General features: G+C 36.7%; 1 protein-coding gene across 11 annotated transcripts in view; it reads right to left on the bottom strand.

Annotated features, from left to right (window-relative positions):
- Positions 1-1,139: 1,139 nt before the first annotated feature.
- Positions 1,140-24,889, bottom strand: part of CD44 (CD44 molecule (Indian blood group)) — a 52,870-nt gene continuing 29,120 nt past the window's right edge. The window contains exons 6-16 of one of the 11 annotated variants that reach the window (XM_033011136.2): positions 24,126-24,221; positions 24,035-24,046; positions 19,244-19,366; positions 17,402-17,509; positions 15,174-15,353; positions 13,357-13,518; positions 11,669-11,878; positions 10,591-10,776; positions 7,182-7,304; positions 5,664-5,742; positions 1,140-2,798 (exon numbers count right to left, since the gene is read on the bottom strand). In XM_033011136.2, the coding sequence (XP_032867027.1) occupies positions 2,582-2,798; positions 5,664-5,742; positions 7,182-7,304; positions 10,591-10,776; positions 11,669-11,878; positions 13,357-13,518; positions 15,174-15,353; positions 17,402-17,509; positions 19,244-19,366; positions 24,035-24,046; positions 24,126-24,221 (1,496 nt within the window). In that variant the 3' untranslated portion in view covers positions 1,140-2,581. The remainder of the gene's footprint in view (positions 2,799-5,663; positions 5,743-7,181; positions 7,305-10,590; positions 10,777-11,668; positions 11,879-13,356; positions 13,519-15,173; positions 15,354-17,401; positions 17,510-19,243; positions 19,367-24,034; positions 24,047-24,125; positions 24,222-24,889) is intronic. The other 10 variants (XM_033011179.2, XM_033011188.2, XM_033011153.2 and 7 more) reach the window with 10 other exon arrangements.

Below are 24,889 nucleotides of genomic sequence, written 5' to 3'. Positions count from 1 at the left end.
ATAAAAAATACACACACACAACAAACAACCCCTCAAATAATAAAACCAAGATTAATAAAAATATGTACTATATTACACATATGAAATGGCCATCTAGTTTTGCAACTATAATGATACTTAATTTCACATGAATCACATGACATAATCTAAAAAGGATCATCATATATAAAATAATGGCATTGCCTCCATAAAGAGAACTTGAGCATCTCCCTATTCAAAAATATAAAAAGAAGCCAACCAGTGTTGTCTGTGCATTTATAGCTACTGAACATTAGATAAATTAAGAAGGAGTTTGCGGAATTCTCCATTAAACATCTGAATAGGGGGATTAGTAACATGCCATAGCTTTTTTTTTTTTTTTTTTTTAAGAAAAATTTAGCCTTCAAGACAATGAAATATTTCCTTTTGATTTAGACCTATATTCGATAAGGTTTTAAAGAGAGGAATAATTCTCACTCTGGATCTCCATACTTAGTGAAATGAGTACATAACACCAGTTTAAACACAGCTTTCAACAGATCATTTTGATTTATAATGACAAATAGAAAAGCTTGCTTAAACACATTACAGGCATTAAACAAAAGTCAATGCACACAGTCAAGGGACTTCCCACTACACAGTTCAGTATTAAAATACATGAAAGGACTGAGAAGTTTGGTAGCAGACCACAGGGACTGATAGTGTAAATCACCTTGCCTCCATTAGATTCAGCTTTGGACCATGGGCTGTGTGACTATTCATAGATGAAACATGCTGACTTACATAAAGTCATAAAACACCCTGTGTGTACTTTAAAATCACACTACATCTTGGGACCTTTTGCCCAGGAGTAAGTTGGCCCTGAGGAGATCTGCCTGCAGACACCAGGGCACTGAGTGACTGGGTGAAACACATGGGAAACCGCTGGAGGGCTGTGACTGAGAAATGTAATCAACAGTCTTGTGCTTTATGTTCCAGAGCTAGCTAGTGTATTTAGACAGCTGAATACTCACCCTCCAAACTGCTTCAGGTGGAGAACACAAAGTGACATGCTTTAGCAGAACAGTTTCAAAGACAGGTGCTCTGGTCAGTGAAGAGGAACACTCAAATAACCCCACTACAAGATGTTCCCCATCCCACAAGTGACACAGACCACTGGCTGCAGTTACCTTAGACTGCCTTTACTTGCATTTTCTTGAGTCAGCCCAATCAGAAGTTATCATTCTCCCTCCATTACAATACATTTTCTTAAAAATGGCACAGAACACTGGTAGTAAATAATTTTCTTTCTGACAGTTCATATCAATATAATGCACAGCATCATAGCTTAATAGAAATATTTTACATAACAGACACATAAGGACAAAACAAAAGCATGTAACAATGCAGCTGCAGCTACTTTACTATATTACATGGCCGGGAGAGTTTCCGTACATTTTCTTTGATCCTTTCTGTAGAATTTGAACTTCTGGTACCAATTAGCAAGCAATATTTCTTTGGGTATTAAAAAAAAAAAAAAAAGAGGAAAACACTTGGATAAAATAGAATTCGGAGGAAGAGAGCAAGGCCATAGAAAGGCAACTTTTAAAATATCAACAAACTGGTGTAACATAGTAGTTACAGGGGAAACAAGTTTTACTAGGCAACATCTCCTAAGTAAAATGGAGCAGAAGAAGAGAGAGACTTATTCTTCCGGAATAAAATATCGTCATCTTCCCTAATGATCTCCAGTTGCTTGATTTGTGCATGTGTGATAGAGCTGGGGTCATTCTGTTTTATTCATTATCCTAACAGACTCATTAAAAACATGCACAAACTGACCTATGAAGGAGGGAGCGGGAACAGCAATGAATACCTCAAAAACTCAAGGATAACTGTACAGATTGTTAGGATAATAAAGTATGGAAGTTTATTATCTATCAATTCATGTTTTCATCTCTTTATTCCCCCTCCCAAGAAGACTTGCTGTATACCCATAGACATTTAAAAATAGAGATAAATAAATTTTGTCCTTCTGGGTTTCCCTCATTGCAAACCAAGCCATAAATAATTATAAAATGTCACTTTTTTTTTTTTTTTTTTTTTTTTTTTTTTTAATACTGGCAGACTCTGAATGCACCTACCGATTTTCCTGGCTGGAAGGCATTTCTGAAGGATTCTGATGTTTTAGACACTGTATAGGAGACTTTCTTGGTTTAAGCTTGATTTCTGCTTTTGACATTCATTCCTCACTTATTCTTGTACCATGGCAAGTTTAGTATCTTAAGTGCCTGGGATACTTCTGTAGTTCTACACAGTGAAGACCCTCCATCTGGGGAAAAATGACATAAACTTGTATCCCTCCTAACACCCAGGACACAGTGAGTGTCGTCTATATAGGAACTGGGAACTGAAAACATTATGCAACTATTGGGGGCTTATTTCAAAAAGAACATGTCAATTTTGTAACTCAGACATCATTTTAAAGTGATTAAAAATTAATAAAACTTATGTTTAATTATGTTCAAAAGACATCAATAGCACAGTGCATCTGTGAATTCCTGTCAAAGTTCCATGTGATTTTGATTTCCCCAGCTCTGAGCTATTTGGCAGCTTGGTATCATTAGACTCCACTCTTCATGTCAAGATCCTGATGATTCTGTGTTTCATTAACAGTCAGGAATTCATCACATGCTCCTGTTTGGTCATTTGACTGTTCTTTATGAACCAAGTTCACCATTTCTTGTGATTTGCTGGCATCACCATTTAATCTACTTGTCTTTCTGTCCTCCACTGCCCCTTTGCCATTGTTAATCACTAGCTTTTTCTTCTGACCACATCTAGAAATAAATAAAAAGAAAATAAGTAATATAAATGGAGACTAACAGAAATAAGAAAAACAAAATGAAAGTTAATATTTAGGAAAAGGTGCTTGGAAATGAAACTTGTGTCTGCCAGTGCAAATTTATACAATGGAAAATGTAAAGTTTCTCCATATTGCATATTTTATTCTTGAAAGCATTCACCATTATATGCATAAAATTTGGCAGGAGCTCACTTATTTGATTTGTATCTATCATTACTACAGATAGGAATAATACTAATTACTGAAATCTAGAACACATTTTCTAACATTCGGATATATCCACCTTTATGAACTTTGTATATATCTCACCATAAGGACTGGATCATTCTAAATCCACACTTGCGATCACACCTTTGAAAATGCTTAAGGAAATTTGGATCAAGCTCTCACCTTATTATACCAGACAACTTTTTCCTTCTTTGTACTAGCATGTCAGGCCTAGAAGCCGGCCAGCATCAAGGCAATACAGAGAACTACTCTTGCTACTATTACAACACAGCTCCTTATGATATTAAGATACGAAATAGCTACTGTGCTTTTAAAGTTACACTCACTGCAATTCTGCCTTAAGAAATTCTATATGTAGCTCTGAATGAACACACAAATACCACACTGAACCTTGGCCTTTTTGGTTAAGATGATAACTTATGACAACATCAATTAAAAAGTAAAAAAAAAAAAAAAGGAAATACTAGAAATACTAGAGCTGACCAATTTCCTATTTACTGAGAAGGCCCAATTGCATGCTCTGCCATACTGACCTCCTAACTGGAAAGGATAAATCGTTGGGATCAGGAAGTGAACTAACTTGGATCTAAGGCCTACGCTTCATTAGGCTTTTTCAGACAACCCAAATAAGAAAATGAGACAGAAACTGGAGATGCTGCAGTTAGCATTCACTTAAAAAATGTAATTAACAACATTGCACAAATAAAAACACAGATTGCTCTCACTTTTTAAACAAATACTTGAAACATCCTCAACTTCCTGCTCAGCTAACATGTCAGTGCTCAGTCCTTCTTCCTCAGCTGCCTAGTTTTCTCAGAGTACTACTCTGAGAAGTGTTAGCTTCAGACTAGTCATCATTCGTGTGCACTATGCTGGCTGCACAACAACTATCTCTCTGAATTTTCAGCCTATCGGCACTTATCAGAATAGATGAAAAAAGGATTCTTAACTTATTCTTGTTATCATTAGGATCCTGTTAAAGTGAAAGAAAAAGCTCCACTTGTTTCAAGCATACCAGAGTACAACCCTGCTTCAAAAAGTTTTCCTTACAGTGATTAACTTATACTAGTAGGGTCTAATCCATGAATTCATACATATACGTGTACTCACACACACTTTCTTTGCAACTCACTCCCAGCTGCATGGAAACTCCAAGTAAAAGATATGTTTTCCATTAACAGTATCTAGAGAAAAATTTGCAGTTCTAAGATTGTTTCATTTCTTGTCAGATGCAATCTCTACTTAGCCATCGTAGCCCTGTTTGTCTGTTCCTATGGTGACTGTGGGTTAAGAGGAAATAAACAATGGCAGTGTCTCCTTTTAAAGACCTAACAGAGTAACATATAAATCAATAATCTGTGCTGTTCAGGCTGTGCAAATCCAGAATCACTTCAGAGAAATAAAGTTGTAGAATTTTCTGTCTCACTGTATGCCTGATAGTTTTCTTATTTCAACAGGTGTCTAACAATACTGCCAGAGAAGCAGTATGATATCGTGATACAGACATAGGGCAAACATACCAGGTGGCTTCTCACCACTGACTTCTGCAAAACTGCATCAGTTCTCTCTGTCTGACAGTTTGTCATTTAGTTTGCAGTGTTTTGTCTCACAGCAGCCTTCTGCATTATGGGCAGGGACAGACTGGGTGGTTCCCTCACCATAGTGGCAGTGCTTTCTTCTAGCACCCATGCCATGCTTTGGAGGACCTTGATGCTATTTCACAGAAGCATTTAACATCTGCTTTCCTCCAACCAGAAGACTAGGAATAAATTTGCTCACTGCTTCCTGAACAAAAATCTCCGCATATTATATGGTTACTCTGATAAAAAAAGTTCAAATTCAACATTCAAGGAGAAAATAGTTACTCTGTTAACGGGTTCAACTTTAACATTTAAGTAGCACAAAGCTGTTTGAGACAATTGAAAAGTAACCTCAGAACAGCCCCCAGAGAAAAGAAAGAGTTAAGAACATTATAGTCTATCCTTTAGGCTAGAGTTCTTTCCATTTCCTGGCTAACCTTGCACAGATCACTGCAACTTTCTATTCCTCCACTTCTTCATCTGTAAAGTTGTGTAAATTAAGCTGTTGAGTGCTCTGATAGGAATGTTAGAATATATCCCTGTGACTGGAAGCTCTGATACTGCCTTTTGTTTAGAAGGAACAAATTAAACCTGTGAGAGCAATTGTCCAATACAGCCCTTCACACTGTACACAGACAACACTGCTAATGGTCGAGGATTATAATCAGTTCATCCCATGGTTGCTACTGTCTATGTCCATCTCACATATTTTTCACTCTCAGTGGACAGGATTTTCCTGGTAGAGAATAATTAATTCTGTGTGATCTATATACAGATAGTTTCCATCTACAAGTAAAGACCAAACAGTCTATACAGCTACTGCCTTCACGTGGTTCCACATGAGTGTGGAGGCTGATGTGTGTCCTGTGAAGGACACAGTGACCTGGGCCCTCACATCCCAAGTCACAGAGCTTCGTAGAGGAAGCTCTTTCTTGTGTTGTGCTACTCCACTCATTCACGATGCTTTGAAGCCTCTCGATGAAGAAAATACCAAGGTGGTGTCTTTTGAAAAAGTAAAGGGGCCACCTTACCTTCTCCGACTGTTAACAGCAATGCACACCGCAAGAATCAATGCAAGTGCCACAAGAGCAGCAACTATGATCAGCCATTCTGTGGGGAGAGTTGGGGGTGGGGAGGAGAGAGTGTTAACGTATCTCATGTAGTTTTGCTGTTTTGCAGAACTGCAAGAACACAAGCTCTTCTACATTCTCTAAACTGTCAGAGTTTTTCCTAGTTTGCATGAATGTTCGCTTTACAAAGTGCTTCTGTGGAAATCAAATACATTTTCATCATTCAGTTATACGCAGGCCAACTCAGATGAAATACACCATCACTATTAGCTCTGATAAGCACAGTATTTTGGTGCGCATAGGTGAAGAGAAGTTTTGTCACTGATTCAGTCCAAAAGCAAAAGAAAAAGCTTAGTAATGATATACCTGCAATTCCAGGCACAAAATCAGGTTGACTTTCAGGTAGAGTGAGATGTTCATTTTTTCTTACTTTAAGGGGTATTTTTGGGGCAAACTCCAAAAAAAAAAAAAAAAAAAGGAACTACAAAGCTAGAAGGGACCCTAAGAGGTCATGTCAGCTACATTTCACTCCAGTGAAACAGGGTCAATAAGAAGATAGCTGAGCAATGTTCCATTTGCTCTTAACATATTTAGTAAAGGAGATTTCACAACTTTCCCCATACAGTATTCTTTAGATACTATCACTATAGACAGAGATCCTCTCCTAAGAGCTAACTTCTTTATTTTGTTTGTTTGAAACAAGTCTCCTACATCTCATTTGAAACAAATTGCTTCTTCTAATTAGTTAATTATTATTACTCCATGGTGAAAAACTAGTAAGCATTCTTTTTGTAGCATACTCTTCTCATATCTCTCTTAGTTTTTCTCGGAAAATTATGAGTTCTTCAAAAGGTGCTTCAAAGGTTACCTTTCAAAAATTTTCTTTGTGCTATTCTCCGTTTTTGTTTTTGTTTTGTTTTGTTTTTTTTCTGTGTAACTAATGCAGTGCCTTAAACTGAACACAGAGCTTTGGATCTGGACTTGATAGGCCTAAGTAGAGTGGGAAAATTACTTCCTCTGTTTTAAAAATGACTTTACTGCTAATATGTCTGAGAATATATTTGCATTCTTTTGCAGTTGTATCATGCTCTTGGCTTCTTTCTATTCTGTTGTAATCTGCAAGCCCTGTTCTGCAACACTTGTCTCAGATACTAATTTCACTGAACATTCTCATGGATATGATACTTTGCATACAACTTTACTGAATTTTGTCCAATTGCGTATCAATTTATAAAGGTTATTTGAATCTCAATCCCATTCTCCAAATGCATTTCTCTCATCATGAAAATTGCTGAAAAATTGTGAGTTACAATATTCTCAATTTTTCAGACTACTAGTGAAAATGCTGAATATTATCTGATTCAGAACAAAGCCCAAACAACTGTACTTAACCTTGACCTACATTTTCATCTCTTACTTCAGTTCATATTAATACAATTCTGTGCTTAAATTGTTAAAACATTTGATCTAAAATCGTACCTGGTACCTGTGCCAACCTTAGTTGTGAAACTACTTTTGTTGTTGTGGTCTCTCCAGGGAACGTAGTGGATTCATAATGTCCCTTGTGTGGTCCTTGATCACCGTATATACTGGAGGTAGGTCCTAAAGAACAAAACTATCTTTAGGCAAGTACTCTTATTGAATATTTAACACCGAGGTACAAAGTCTATGACTTTAACAATTAAAAACTCATATTCTAGAAAGTATGTGCTGAAGTCATCAGAAAGTATTTATACTGAAAACTATTACATACACTATAATCATCATACTCATCTGAACTATGGTTAGTTTTAGTATTTTGAATAACAAAACTCATTGTTTTCCCCTCTTGCTTCTCTCATATATTTCAGCTTTGATTATGCTATACTTTCATAAACCAAAATGCAATTATAATTGCCTAGAAATTTTCTAGAGAAAATGTAAACACATGTGAATGTTGGCAACTTTTTGAAGAGTATTTTGTCATACAAGTCAAACATCTGGTCTGTTTCATGTGGAAAAGAGAGTGAGAAATGAAGAGAGAGAGAGGAAAAAAAAAAGAACTTTACTTTTTTATTTAAACCTAAAATGACTGATATGTAGAAATTTTGAAACTTTTAGCTTTATTCCTACACAGAAGAAAACTGAATTTCTAAAACTCTAATGCTTTCATAAAATAAAAGGGTAGTTCTCTGAATGGTTTTGAATTTGGTATCTATATACAGAGTGGGACTTACAAAATTATTTTTCCTAATAGAAAAAAAATATTCTCTGTAAACTTCGAGGTGGATTCCCTTGCCTTTTTTAATAAGTTGCATAATTTGATTCTAAAGTAGTATTAAATCTTAAATCAAAATGCATACTTCCAGTCTTGCATATTTGCTATGCTGGCCATACCACCTGAACTTCTATGCAATTACATTTCTGGCCCACGCTGTTGCCATATGGGTATCCCAAGTCAAAAATTATCAGCAGACAACAGATACAGTGATTTCATTTGGGACTACTACTTCATTATCACCACAAAAAGATATTACAGATCTCCACCTCCCTGAATTCTTACAGACTCTAACAGAGCAAATTAAGTACTTACTCTAAGCAGCTGTAAAGCTCTTTAACACACATTGCAACTCATTTTAGCCAGTATTTCTGATCTCATTTCCTCATAGCAGCTCGCAAGTAAAAAACTGAGAAGCATGTTTTTCCCTCTGTTAAGCTTAGCCAGCAAGTAGTTCATGAATCTTCCAGATGTTTTCATTATTTTTATTAACAAGAAACTTTTTGACCAGTGAGTTGTTTCGTGTTATCTCACCACCAAGGACAGAGCACTAATTCAGCAGCTAAGGGTCTTGATCTAGCCTCCAAACAAGCAGACCAAGAGGAACATGCTCACCTGTATACTCCACATCTCAGTAAATTATTTCCTTTCAAGGTGCTTTATATCATCCTTGAGAAATGACAGAGCTTTTCCGCCACAAAGCCCCTTAGAAAGGCACTCAGACATTTATTAAAATTTGTGCACTTAAAGAACTGTTACATTCACCCTTCCCCTCCCCTGAGCACTGAGAAGCAGCAGAAGGATGCAGTCACGTATGTTGCTGTTCTGGCTCTGGGGAGGTGTTTGCAAGTGCCAGGGAGGGATCCTCAAAAGTGCATTACATTTCATTTTGACGATATACTAGATTTTTCTCTTTTTGACAGTTATTTTTTGGGTTCCTTCAGTGGACTGATTTATTCTTTCATAGAGATTTGGACAACAGATCAGCCATTAGTGGGATGTCAGACCACAGCTTAAACATTGCTGTAGAGAAAGGGAGAGTGGTATAGCACATCAAGTCAACACAGTCATGAACCTTTTCCATTCCCTTACAGCTATATGGGTCAATGTTACAAATTAATGAATCCTTCAATAAATGAACTTTTTTATGATGATGGTAGCTTCCTAGTAACTCCCTTCTATTGTGATTTTTAAAAGCACCAAGAGAAGATAAATGAAAAAAGAAAGTAAATGAAAAAAAAGAAAGGGTGATGGGAATATGGCCTTATGAGATTTTGCCAGGGCACTGACAATGCAAAGATTTGACACAAACATTCACCTTGAAAAAGATCTTCAAACCAGTCCTTACAGGTCTTATGTGTTCAAAACTGAAAGGTAGCAAACATGCTTTCATAGTGTGTAATGTCTGCACATAAAATTAAGGAAGCAGCTTGGATTAATTAAGTGAATAGGGCAGCAAGTCAATAAATTAGTTTGTTGCAGTAGGAAGCCATTATTAAAAATAGATTTATTTTTTTCCAATAAAATTCTATCAAATACACATTTTGCATTTATATTGCTGTGCCTATGTCAAAATACTAGAACTCAGGCAATGCTGATGGAGTTGATTTTAGTGGGTTTATATAAAATTCTGGAAGAAAAATAAGTAGGCCAAATTCTATCCAACAACGTATGAATTAACATTAAATAACTAAGAATTATCTTTAAAGTGTTTGCTGTATAATGATATAAAAGCATAGGTGCATAATATTGCTTATGTGCAAAGAATCTCCACAGACGATTGGCCAAAATCTGTCCTGGGATGATTCCACTAGTTCCCAAGGAAGTGCATGAAAATAGTATTTGGATCAGTGTATATGAGAAGTAGCATTTGGAAAAAAACGTTGCTATTAGGATGAATATTTGTATGGAAACTGAATTTGTGAATAAGGAAAAGTCCCTTCATTCCTTATACTATTAGCATGTGACCACACAGAAAAAAAATGAAAGGCTATGCGTAGTGTAATAAGAAAACAGTTACTGTTAACTGCACTAACTCTATCAGAAGAATAAGCCTTTAAAGAAAAAATTGTTCACAAATGAAATGTCAGCTGCAGCCCAGAAACACAGCTATAATAAATCAATAGGCAAGACAACAACAGCAAATAGACATAGGAAAAAGGGTTTCACAGAGAAATACCTTTCTTTTGATACATATTCAAACTAATGTAGAGGGAATACAGATGGGGGGAAAAGTGACAAACGGTTAAGAGTTACATAGCTATCATTTGTGCCCAGCAAAAAAGAAAGACAAAATGATATCATGTATGCATGGGCATGAGAAGAAAGTTTACCCTTGTTCACACTAATGATTGTGTTATCATAAACAGATAACAGAATATAAGAAAAGGTTATTTGTAAAACACTATTTTCAACCTTTTAGCAAATGTCCTCTGATTTGCACAGAAAGAGATTTCCCTTAACAACGTGTTATAAGCAGGTTATAAACAATAATAAAACCCCAAAAGGAAATCATACTACAACAATAATTTACAATTATGCTTAGTATATATGTTTTCAACTGGTCGCCATGGTCCAAAATAATAACTGACTGATGAATAAATGAAAATGCAGGTAATTTGTAGTTCTTACTAGTAGGAAGAGGGGTCTGCAATTGGTTAAGACGATCTTCAATGTCTGGAAAAACTCCAGGTATCCAACTGACATGGGAACCTTCTGTGGTGTTTGCTTTTTCACTTTTACTTCCAGGTGGATTGCCAGCTGCCAGTGGCTCCTTGGTTGCCTTCTCTCGGTTAACATCATCCACGGACTCTGTGACTGCCATGACGATGGCATGATCAGCTTTAAAAGTGAGCGCTCACAAAACCACCAAACACATAATTTCCCTCTATCCTGTACCACAGCAAGTCAGAAAGCATGTCCATCTTCCTTATTCAAAGCACAGGAGGAGAAAAGACCTGAAGGCCTCCCCTTCTTCCACACTGTCACTGATTTCTGAGACCCGTAAGCACCACATACATCCTCCCCGTGTTGGAAAGAGATGTTGTCTACATACACAGATCCCCGTGACAGATGGAGAGGGAAGACCTTCAGAATAAGAGACCACAGCAGCAACAACTTGACCCTGTAACTCAGGAGGGAGAGGCCAAACTGCAGCCACATCTGTGGCGGTCTTGCCTGGCAATCCACCACTGAGGAGCAGTGGTGGATTGAAGGCACAGGTTATGGGATGTCATTCTTCTACAGCTGCTCTCTCCTCTTCACTGGGACAGCTATCCCCGGTAATGGTGCTGGTGCTGAGTCACAGGAGCAAGCCATCTGATTAACCCACCAGAGCACCTCCACCACACCGATCATGGTGCTGAAGCGTATCAGCCCAGATCCCATGGATGTGCAAGAAAGGAAGATGGGGCTGGGGATTCAAAATCACCAAAGCGCGTGTCTTGCAGAACAGTCAGGAGACCACCCAGAAACATGCTTCAGCAAAGGACAGAAACCACCAAGTGTAACAGCAAGAAGTCTCTCATGCCTTGTCCAGAAGGTAATTCTGGCAACAGCACAGATCCCACCACAGATTTTTGCACTTCAAGTCCACATCAAGAACGCAGACCCCAAGGATGAGAAAGATAGGGAAAGGACTCGATTTCAGAAGAAATAATGCCTCATTTCACACCAGGCATGAGAAATGAGTATGATCCATTATTCTTACTGGTACTTGTCAGAGGAGAGTCATCACCAGCGTTGCTCGTACTGAGTGTGGCCCTGTGGAGGACCTCACCCCCAGGGCTGTCTGTGGGATGTGTGATGCCTTCATTGCCCTGTCCTGGTTCACTCTCTGAAGGCAGAGGTGGCTGAGTTGGGTCTTCATGGTGGGCACCATCAGGAAAGGCAATAACTGTTACCATGATGATTAAATCAGCTGTGAATTCCACATGTGTGTTGCTGTACCCCTCCCATTCCTGCCACGCTCCAGTCTCCTGTTCACTTTAAATCACTGCTACCCCATCCTCACCACAAAAAGGGAAGAAAAGGGAGACCTTCCGTCCTCCTGTACATCACTGCATGTTTTGATCAGATATTTTCATTTGCTATTCTTATCCACTTTTTTTACTTAATCCAAAAGATTACCAAGGACTGTGGACACAGGGAAAGGACATAGAGACAGCAATCAGAAGGATTCCCTGACCTGCATCCCAGGTTGACCACAAATCCTCAGCTTCAGGGAGGCTGTCAAGTACTGCTACAGTGTGTTTACATTACAGATATCAATACTTGCAATAAAGAAAAATTTCTACAGGCATCAATTCTCCTTTGTTGCTCAAGACTCCATGAGTGCTGACAAGTTACAGAAAATGGTTATAATTTGTTGTTCTGTTCATGGTAGTCGTAAGACTAGGTTTCCTCCCAGAACCAGTTTCACATTTTGACATTATTGAAGGATTTTACTGGTTAGATTTACTCTGTGGTGGGGGGTTTACGGTACCCATCATCCACAGTGTTCTCCTCTTAAGCAGAGTAGACTTTATGTTTTTTATTCTAATTGGATCATAAACAATAAAAGGAAACAGGTTTTTGTATTTATTTTCATTGTCAGCAGCTTTACAGCTTCCTAACATAAGCTGTCCTGCTTTTCCAGAATATCTGACTAACGTTATATAATGGCAGGAGCAATGAGACAGAAGACATACCATCAGAGGAACACACAGCAGCCATAAGAGAAATTTAAATAGCTGTCACTAAATTAAAAATATACTTTGAGCATTGTCTGTTTAAGAAAGGATTGATGTTACCTTTCCTCTTATTTCATGAATAATTTGTGTTTCTCCTATCATGTCTTTAGACCATTATTTTGATGGTATAAATGGTACCTGTTATACAAAACTGCATCATGATGTTGTGTCATGCCAGTTTTGTAAATTCCTTTATTTCATCTTTCTACAGATCAGAGGGACAAATGTTTGGATAAAATTTATGAAAAGATCATTCTTTCCCCAGATGAATATTCACAAGTTAAAAGCATTAACCTGCTGATATGAAAATATACATAATTATGAATTCAACTTTATGGTAGAGAGAGTTTGGCAACACCAAATAATATAACATATGTAATGAGCTGGACTCAATTCCACAGTCATGCTTCACTAAAGGGACAGAAAACACTAAAAATGGTGTTGATAAGTAAAAATAAATGTTTTACATAGGGATAAAATTTAAAACTTCTATGTCACCACCATCCAGGTAGAGCACATTAAAAATGAATCACTCTAATTTATATCACTGTCTTAAAGAGATCAATAAGTTGGTCCTCTCTAACAAGTTCATGTAATATATTTCCAAGACAGGCTACCCAAGAGACAGAAGTGATGATATACACATAATTGTCATTATTATTAGTACCTGTAGAGGAAGAGTCTTTTTCATGATTATTCTCTCTGGAAGGAATAATTCTATCTGTTATAGCAGGTTGTGTAGCATAATCCTCTCCCTTGTCCCAACCTGGATACACCAATGGGTCTTGCGCTGTGTCATTCTGTTTGGCTCCACGGTTGGAGGCCATAGCTGTTATGATGATGGTGAAGCAGTTATGAACTCATATAAAGATCCATTTCTCATATTATTCTCCTCTTCGTTTCTTGTCTCTATGACAGGCCTTGCTCACATGTCTACTACATTTAATGGCAAAGAGAAGTAAAGCAGATTTGCTTCTCATTCTGGTTTATATTTAGAAAAGCTGCCTATTGTCACCAACAGGACTGACTCCTTCCTCAAACTAAGCATATGCTTTTTGGAATCAGGATATCTCATTGTTTTTCAAGAGTATTTCCCTGAATCATGATGCTGACTATGTATTGGCAGAATATCAAACCAATATCCACAGATGCAGAATTAAGAACAGCAAAGGCAGAAATAACTACAAGAATATGACCCATCAGTAAAATTTTAATCACAAAATTTTAGTGTATTGACTATATCCAGTTTTTTTCCTCTCAAAATTTCATTGTTTTATCCATCTCCAGGAAAAGAGACAAGAAAGTCTGACAGAGGAAAGGGTAGCACATGATGCACATTTGTGAACTGTGCACACAGCAAATAAGACAGCATTCAACTGGAGAATGTTTGATACTGCAGTTATTTAGAAAAATATGATACTGTCCATATCAACCAATCTGTAGCTTTTATTAGACAGTCACAGCAAAAGAGTACCCAAATCTTATAAGTACCATAATCCTCCTTAAATGCCCCCTACCCAATCAAAAAAACCCAATAAAATTGCCAGTGTGTCAAAATTTTAATTGGAACTAGGCCAAATTATATTTCTATAGTAGTATAGTATTTATATATATCAGTAATACATTTTACTGCATCACTGGATTTTTAAAGGATGTTGATGAAGCACTTGGGGTTGATATTTTAGAGGAATGTGGGCTTAGGGACTGCTGAAGCTGTGAGCTACACAAAACTTTTGCCAGTAAGATTATATTTATTTGGAAGAATAGATCCACATTATACAGCATCTCAAATAATGTTTATGATATGTTTGTCTTCAATGTCCTGTATTTGATAATCTACAAGAGCAGGTGATGACTGTGTTAAATTCACTGTTGGCAGTGCTTTGTACAACACAGTCATTATCTAATAAACATAAGTACACTCACAGGAACAGAAACTAATATATGTCAATTTTCATTTACTAGCTTTAAAACATAGTTTGATCTCTTACATTTCAATTGCTTCAAACGATGGAAGAGAGAAGACTCTCTTTAATTCTACACTATGCTTTGTTTTCTTCCCTTCATTACCAGCATCATCTTGTCATAGTTCAAAAGTGGGGTGAGTAGGTATTTTAGATAAATATTTTAAAATATTGACATATTAGCCAAATCTGAAAAATCCCCAGGTCCAATAATGACTTGCAACCTTGTGACTGCGATGATACAGAACACACAATATAGGAGACAGTTATGGAATTAATCTACTATAGGTCTCGGCAAGCAATCCAACTATGAGAGAAAACAAACCTTCAGGAACAGGTCTGAAGAATAGAATAATTAAAAAAAAAAAAAAAAAAAAAAAAAAGTATCATCTGAATTGCTCAGGTTTATCCACAGAACCTCTGTTATGGCCTCAGTATGTAAAATTGTTAGCAAAAAAGTCCTAAAACTTAAACTTTGGTAAATCCTGATAATTTACTAAAATGTGATCTGCAACATTACCTGTTTGAGAAGATTCCTTTTCGATATAATTTTCACCTGCAACAGTAAATTCATGTTGTTCAATATTCCCAGTGGTATATGCAGGATTTTGTTCTTGACTCATCCACCAAGAATGAACACTGTGTAATAGTGGGTGTTGGGTTGGTCCTCGGCGTTTTTCATTTTCACTTGTAACTAGTGCTGATAAGATGATGACTGAATCAATAATGAGCAAAATACCCAACACCAGTCATATTATTCTCATCTTCATGGTCTACACAAGAAGGGTGCTTGGCTTTTGTGTTTTGTTTTTTTCTTTTCATTGTTGCATTTGATGTGAAACGAAGGATGAAAGAAAACAAAAGTCCTTTGGAAACCCTATCACACAAAAGCATCACTAGGGTCAGAAGAAGATTTAAGTGTGCTAGAAAGTATCCCAATGACCAATGGCAGGAAAAAAGCTATAGGAGAAGCAGTGGAAGAACACGTATAAACAACAGCTTGCAACTCTAGTTCTAATTACTAACACGAACTTAACTGTTGAGTCTGTGTTTTCTGGGTTTTTAAAAGTGAAAAACATGATGAATTTTGTCTTTTTGAGTTAATATCTCAATTACACAATTACAAGGCTGGCTCCAAGGAAATTGCCATTTCTTCTGGGACTGGATTAATTAGATAAGTAGGTTTATATACTCAAAGTTGAAAAGCATACTTGTTTTGAACTCAGTAATAAAGATCTTACTGATAAAATAAGTTAATTGCTGACTCTTTAATTTGCTGTTGTTTACATAGCAGAAGATGCAGTCAGAATTCACCTGAAGTACCACCACCATAAGAGATTTTCTAATGAATATTAAAGGGCTTAAAAAAGGTACACCAGGAGAAAGAAGAATACCTATAACACTAAGATGAGCACGAGAACTCAGTTTGAAATATATTTTCCTTAGGTATCAAATGTTTCCATGAGTGATATATTAAAGGTAAAGCAAAGGTCCTTAATCAGGGCATGCAGATAATGAGCTGGACCTGTTACACAGGCCAGAAGTCACCAACTAGAGAAACCCATCGTATTTCCCCAAAAGAGCAAAACTGAAGGAATATTTATCTTCACATTCAGGCAATGCAATGTTCATAGAGTACTCATGAAAATGTAGTTCATTATTTTTGTAATTAAAGCAAATAAATATAATTATCCTGTAAAAAGAAGTTAAAATTAACTAATGTATGAATACAATTAATGTAACAATAATTAAGAACTAAAAGAAAGTTATCACAAAAATTATTTCTGGGTGATTATAACACCTGTTCTGATGCCAATTATATGAACTTTCACTGTTAGAAACAACCTCAGAACCAGAAAGACAGATATCTAGCTATTGGAAGCCAATCATAGATATCCAAAGGACTACCACAGGATGTAGAAAATCCTGGTTTTTACAGTGGGATAAGAAGGCTTTCCACAGGTCCCAATGAAACATATTTCTTTTCAGTAAAATCTAATTTTACACAATTACAAGGCTGGCCCTGAATCCAGCTGTATATAGCTGTGTCTCCAGCTATTCAGTTTTGTACCTCTCCTGAATGGGATAAAACTGTGCATTATAGCCAAACCATCCTAAAAATGAAGCTCATATCCAGTTATGCTTTTCAAAGAATTTTAACTGGAAACTGCTTAGGTACATAGCAAAAATAGCTGGAGAATGCACTCTGTAAGCCTTTGCCTACAGAGGTTTTTAAACTTGAAGAACATGAGCACACTTTTAGTATCTCAGTTGGCTACTGTGACTAGCACTGGTAGCAAAATGTTCACATTCATCTGGAGGTAGCATATCATCCTCTGTAGCAGAGTTTCATGCATTTGAATCACTAGCTCCCTCCCTTTTTTGTCTTTTGTCTTCAGATTTTACGATAGAAATTTTGAAGTTGAGAAAAGGGAATTTTTTATCCGCATTAAGGTGGGTTATCATACGTTGCAATCTGCTCAGTTTTTCTACACTACTGGCAGTGCAAGTTTAAAAATCCCAGAGACATGAGAAAAAGGGGCAAGTAATGAAGATTAGATGCAAGAGATGGGCAGATAAATGCAAAAGATGACACTTCTGAGGGATCAAGTACAAATAATATAAAGGTATTACACTAAACTGAGGATAATGATAGGGGAATTGCAGCTAGCTGCACCATATCAGTGTTATACTTCACTGAATTATGTCACAAATCTGAATATTATCTGAAATGTTTAATTGCTTTACCCCTACCAGCAGAGCTAGGATACTGCTCCTCTTCGTCTGTATAAGCGGGGTTCCAATGATCTTGTGTGGAGAGTTCCAGAAGTGTTCCGTGTTGCGAGTCCACAGCTGCTAGGACAACGGAGGATTCAACGCTGACCATGCTCTACATCTATCACTATTACTCTACTGTTAGTGTGTGCCATAAAGGTAATGGAAAATGGAAATTAATGCATAACTTAACTGCAGTCTCTCTACTCTTATCAAATCCCTTTACATCAAACCAGTTGTTTTTTTCTTTGCATTGAACAGATGCAAAGTTTCCCAAGAAGAATGGGGAAAACAAGCAATAGAAGAACAGTGTATAAAAGAAGTAGTGCCAAACCATTACAGCAGTTATAGACATTTAAACTCAAGTTTGAAGAATAATGCTGGAACTAGAGAATATGGCAGATATCTGAATACATGTAAAACATGCTTGCTAAATGCCCAAGAAATGCTCACATTCATGTTATAATGCTCACCACTGAGCTCAAAAGCTATGGTCAGTAAAATATCAAAAGCACCTTGACAGCCATCAGGAAGCCAATATTAGTCCAAGAAAGTTATAATACAACTGAACAGATAAAACAAAACTTTCACAAGAGTCTATGACCAGACAGTATACATTTTCACCTGTGGAGCACGCAGAAACCACTAGGCAATAGAAGGTAGTTGAAATACAACACACTGTGGAACAAGTCACTAATGCAGAGTCTCGAAGATAAATAAACTAATATCAGAAATACCCAGAACTCAGGCAAAAGAGTAAAAAATCCCAAAGTAAGATGACTTTCTCATTTGATTTTTCTAAAAATGAAGACCACTTCTGAAAAAAACAAATTATCCCATATCTTCAGAAAAAAAGCAAAGCTTATAAACAGTGATTTATAAGCACTATAGAGTAAATAAGAGCACAGGCAAAAGACACATTAAGATGTGCTCAAAATTAATAAAATTAAATTACAAAACACAAATTATTATTATTATTTTTGTACAAATAAGAGTGTTAGAATGTAGTCATTAATGGCAACATCTATACTGAAGAAAACCAGCCCAGGCCTGGAACCATGCCCTGGTCATAAGACCAAGTAACACACAGTGTGCTTCGGTGACACAGAACATTTGGCTTTGATACTCATATGTGCTGGTTTTATGGTTTTGAGACAAAATTATTTTAGGTATTGATGGCTCTTTTAGTTAAAAAAGAGTTCAGATGATCACTGTGGGACTATTTATTCAGAAAAATAATGTTATGTATTAAAGTATCTGAGTTGTGGTATTGGATCATGACTAAAACTCTGAGGTCATAAAACAAATCAGATGATGTTAGAATATTGCACGAGAAGAGTGTGGAAGGTGTTGACACTTCCCAATGAACAGGGCACCTGGGGTTTGACCTCCCCAAATTGTGCCTGAACATCTTCTTCCACAGACAGGAATTCTACACATGTATAGATGTAGATTATAAAGAACATGAATTGGACTACTTTCACACTGGTTTTTTTTTTTTTTTTAAAAAAAGAAAAAAATAGTAAAAAATATGAACAACGTTTTTCCTTGGAAAATCATGAGTGAATGCATGCATTCCAATAGGCATGAAACCGAGAAGTTAATTTTAAGTAGTGATAGAACATATATTAATTGTTATCAATATGGACCTCATATAAATTTTTCAATAGCAAAAGAGACATATCTTAAGGAACAGTTGATAAAAACACCATCCAATTTTCACACAATATATGTGTGGCAAAGGAGGAGGAGGAATGTCGGGTAGGACAGGAAAAAGAAGAAAGAAACCATCCAAAGAGAAAGGAAGTTCCTTACTAGTGATTGGAGCATATTCGTCCTTGGCCACACTCCTGTCCCAGCCTGGAAACACTGTTGTGTAAATTGTCTCCTCCGAAGAGTCTTCGTCATCTGAACCATTGCCACTTGAGGTCACATCTGCTGTGATGATGTTAAATCTGCCATGAAGCCCTAACCCACAAGGTCTTCTGCTGACAGTAGTTATGCTTTCTTGTCTCCCCTCATGCAGCCTTACAGTCAGAGAGAAGAGTGTACAGCACCGTGCTTCCCATGGTTCATATCTCCTCCTGTTTTTTCCACCCACAAGGGATTCATCACTCCACCATGGCCCTGCTGAAGCTGCCCCAACGTGGCTCTTGGCTACATTTCAGTGCCCTATGCATGCTCACAGCCCTAACCACACTCCATCTTCTAGCAGAGTGACAATAACGTACTGGCTTGAAAACATTTTCCTCTTTTCTCCTACAAGTCTTTCTCATTGGAAGAGTCTACTTCTAAATTGCCTCCAAACAGGAAAAAAGAAAAACCCAAATCTGTCCTCTATAAAATTACTCCCATAACTCATCCTTTCAGATACACAGAATACCTCCTACAGTACATGAACAATGTGGACAACTGTTCTATTGTCACCAGATGTACAGCTGGTGAGAGATATCCCAGTACTTTGCTTTTCCCACTTCCAACACGTAATGAAAAGCAGTGACATACACCACACATTCAACCACCCTCCACTTAATGCTTCTGAAACTTGCTGCCTAGGTTCTCTAGTTACTCAGCCCCTAATCAAAGCACTCTGTTAGCATGACATGCTTTACCCTTGGTTGCTTGTGTGGGTTCTTGCGTCATCTCTCCCGCACTTGACCACCACCAGTGGTTTAAGAACGGTTTCCACCGAGCTAGAGTGGTGGATTCCTGCAGCTTGTCATGATGAGGGCCTGGAGCTGTTAGGACATGGTTCATTCAACCAAGATCTTGTTACTATTTCTTGAGAAGCACTCTTCCACCAGCAAAGACAAGTCCACTAGCACCAGCACCCTGAGCATACTCATGCCACTGAGACGGATACGAGTGCAAGGCGAGTGCATGAACCCATGGTATCATTACATTCCTCCAACAGAAAAAATATCCAATGCTTTTAGCATAAGTGAAGTTTGTAATACTCTACTAAAGTATAAGATTCTGTTACCAGCTCTGAAAGTCCAGTAAAGTCAATTAATTCTGCATAGCATTTTTAGGTGTGACATATGTACCATATGTGAAATACGCCCCAATATTTTGACAAAAAGCATTCAACGCTAATAGAAGGATGTACACCATAGAAATTAAAATCCCTTAGGCAAGCCAGTTGGTAGTTTAACATTCCTCTCTACTAAACTACTCATCAATGAACCGAGAAGCAGAATTTGCAAAAAGAGCTGCACTTCAAGTCATACACATATTCACCAAAAGAAAGAAAAATCTACTTCAAAATGTTTATCTGGAAATATTTTTATTTTAGTATTTCCTCACAAGCAATATTTTTATCAGAATTTAGACCATCTTAATTTGATGTCTTGAAGGTGAAGTAAAGACATCATGTACTCTTTTTCAACTGGAAAAAAATCTTTAATTAATTTAGAAAAATACCTTGAATACTAACATCAGAGACACTAGCTTTGTTCAATTTTTGTGCAATATATGAAAGTATTGGAAAATGCAAGACCTAAGAATCAAAGTTCTTATGATCAAACAGGATAAACTGATGTTCTTCAGTCTGCAGTAGTTATGTTTTTCTATTTGTAAACTGCAAAGTGTACAAATTTTATGGAGTTAAACTCAGAACTGCACTTTTTCAAAGTGTAGCTAGTTTGTCAGCAAAACCTAACAGATTTTGCCTTTCTGAAAAGCTGTCCTTGACTGAATAAATACTGTCTCTTTTTACAATCAATAATTGCTCCCTAAACTTAATATTACTAGTGCTATTCTGACACCAGTGTCAGAAAATGGGAAACCTGGACATTCAAAACCTGATCTCTGAGCGACAGACCATCAAAACACAGGTGGTCTCAGATTTGGAGCTTTGGGGTGGAATTGTGAACAAAATAATGATGCCAGAAGATTGGTTAACAAGAAAATAATTGAATAACTAAATAACTGCCACCTGATTTGCTGTAATGACAGCAAAATTCTCACCTCTACCTGCTTTCCACAACAAGCCTTAGGAGCTCATTTTCTTAAGTGATGAACATGTATTCATGTCTTCCCTCCACATACAAAATACCAATGCAGATGTTTTCCTGTCAAATCAGCCAAAGCATGGACAGAAGACTTTTTTCATTGATAAGATTTTTTTCAGGGAATGTTCCAGGCCAAATAAAAGGAAAATCCACCAGACCACAAAAATGTGTATTATATATGAATGAAACAAAATCAGTCGCAGTTATGGTTTGAGTAACTAGCTCTGATAACCTAGGGAAGTATCTAATTGATCAGCAACAGAATTTTATGATATCTGATCCATGACACATCTACAGATGAATCATAACTTGTTAATAACAAAGAAAAAAACTTTGTTTCAGCCAGGAGAGAAAGTCAATGACAAAGTTCTGGCAAATCTGGACTGGGAACTTGATGGAGAACATCATGAATAATGTCCAAAGCCTAGTAGTAATGAAAGGAGATCATCTGAAGAGAAAGGAGTTGTGGCAATTGCTCACTTCAAACCCAGAGCAAATAGAAGTTTTGATCAAGCTAGACACTTTTTCACCAAACTTTAAATTTACAAATAGTGTGTAGCACAGATGGAGATCCACTGGTTTTGTTTCTCACTTTCACTCACTATAGAATTAGATAGAGACGTATATTTAGCTATCAATCTGAAGATATATGCTGAATAGTTCACTTATTACTTATTTTTCTACTTGCCTGTCTTTGGGATTATTCACTGAGAAATTAAATTGTGGCCAGGATGTTCCAATAAGCCTGCACTATTGCACAATGTAAATAGTAGACATTGGGACATGGCTTTATCTTCTTTTTTGTTTGTTCTACATGTAACTTTCTTCTATACTAGTGAATATTTGATGACTTCTGATAATATGCATAGCTTATACTTAACTTCTGAAAGGAGTGCTAAATTACTCCTTCATTTGTAATGCAGTAAAATTAAGTGAAATGGGTCTGTCTGGCTTTAAAGTGATGTTGCTGAGTAATAGATAAAGCTACCAGAAGATCCCAGGAGCAGTACCTTCATAATCTTTTTTTTTTTTTTTTTTTTTCCAGAGAATCAGTCTGTCGACACTAAACCAATAAGCAATCATGTCAATGCTATCATTTCTGTGATACATATATATCAGTATTGACATATTTTATTACATAGCTCTATAGTAACTTTGATCTTTTACAATCTTAGGTGCCTCTAATTTTCCTCCTGTAAAATAGTCATGCCCACGAGAGAACTGTTAGCCACAGCAAGGAACATATGTATTTAGGATCGATATATTTGATAATCAAGTAGTAAAAGGCAAACCAAAATCTTTCCTGCCCAGAAACAATTCACAGGTTTTTGCAATGGGTACAGAAACCTCTGTACAAGGAAGCACTATGTTGTACGAGCATCCAAAAGCAAATAAATAGGAAGGAAAAATCACCACCAGAGTCAAACAGATAAACTCGCCACTGTTACCAGGTGGGATTTCCCCCACCCTCCCCCAACCTTACAGGCAATGTTCTGTAGCAAAACCTTACACTTGAAACAAGCACCAGAAAATTCTCTACTTGCTGTCAAGGTTTTGGGGAAAATCAACCTCGTAATTTTTTTTCTACCTACATATTTATAAGGTGTTACTAACCTTCACACCCCCTGAGCCAAGATGCTTGGTTGAATCATTTCTGTCTTTTAGTAAAGCTTTTGCTAACTGTGTAAAACAAGAAATCATTCTTGCTCTATCATGTAATTTCTAAATACAGTACAGCCCCTTCAAGACACATAGACCATTTGACCATCTATCAGTAACCAACAAATAACTAAGCAAATTCCTTACTATCATGGGCTTCCATAGTGGGGACAAAAAGGGTAAACTTTAATTTCTATCAGTTCATTCTTTATCACAGCACACCTCTGTAGATATCCTCTGTATAACTAAAACTGTTCTCTTTTTAGATTCACTTTATTTTCTGGGAAAAAGATCTTTATCACTCTAAAATTAAGAATTAGAGTGAATATAAGTACAGTTCCACTTCAAAACATGTAAGATGACTTGAAAAGGTTTTTATTTGCTGTAGCTGCTGTGCATTACATATTTGATAAAAACATCACAAGCAGTTATGACTAATGTTCTTTTGAGCCCTCAAAGCCTGTGGAGCCACCAAAGGCCACATTTTTTTCTCATGCATATTGCCAACATCAAGGATGAAATTGGTTTTTGCAGCAAGTGGTTTGGCAAATGGAACGACCACTTAAAGCAATGCTTTGGTGAGAGAGGCTGTGCTTTTGTCATGGATTGCCCACATTCACAACCATACATATATTAGAATCACAGACCCTTTCATCACAAATTGGCAAAAATGTCCTTTTCTACCTCAGAAATAAATTGACTTCAAGTGATAAATGGTTGCACTCCTTTGTGGTGCCTCATAGAGTTGTGATAAAAAAAACAGTGGGAAACACAAAACAACAATCTTTCTGAACTCACTGAAGTAAGCGTACAGTAAATGTTTTTTCTCCTCTTGTCCTAGAGACTGAAGTTTATTTCTGACTTAACTAGTCTGGAAAGTATTGTCTTTCTATGTCTTTCCAAAATTAGAGATGATGCACACTTTACCACTTACCAGAATGCCCTGCTGGAAGAAGAAAGCAGTTTTATTGCAGTCTATATTTGATGTAGCTAGTTAGTTAGTTATTGTAATACATAAATCTTACTAGTACTTGCAGGATAATGTCCACCGTCTTTTTCAGGGAAATCGTCAGCTGCAGTCACCAAAGACATGTCAGGTGCTACAGGAGAAACTTCATCATCTGTATGATGATGGATGAATCATTACTATTTCATTAACTGAGTTGCAACTCCATACTCAAAACTACTTCAATTATTCCATACTGCAAGCTTCATTCCTTCATTTATTGGTCCAAGAGAGAAGAAAGATACAGACTAGGTTCTTCATGTAATTCAATCCCAAATAGTCTTACTTTACTAACATAGTAAGGATATAACTGAAATGGATTATTTAAAGGGGACTATGTAATACAGTGATAACGAACATTCTGGCAATGATCTGTTTGTGTCATACAAGCTCTAATTGTACCTGCATACCAACAGGACAGGGACTCTAGAGCAATGAGTGAAGTTATTTATATTCCCCTCTTTACTGAGATATATTCTAAGGTTTAGTCCAAAAATCTAAACGCTGCATGTAAACAGAGTTGGTAAAAGTTGTCATGGTAAGCAACTGAAATACATGGAGTACACCTTGGGGAACGGCTCTGATCCTAGTTCCTTAGGAAGAGAATGTTAGGATTTACCTTTCATGATGCTAACTACATGGAAAAACAAGCATAGCATATCATGAGTTTACCATCAGTGAAAAGTCATTTTATAATCCTAATCCATTAGGATTATATATAATCCATTTTATAATGCTCCTGCTCATTTTTTTTTATTTATTTATTTTAAATTTCAGTATGTA

The sequence above is a fragment of the Tyto alba genome, unplaced genomic scaffold (assembly GCF_018691265.1).
Source record: "Tyto alba isolate M040663 unplaced genomic scaffold, T.alba_DEE_v4.0 Super-Scaffold_18, whole genome shotgun sequence".
Taxonomy (NCBI): Eukaryota; Metazoa; Chordata; class Aves; order Strigiformes; family Tytonidae; genus Tyto; species Tyto alba.
The sequence above is the reverse complement of the archived record's forward strand: the minus strand, read 5'-3'. Positions and strand labels throughout refer to the sequence as shown.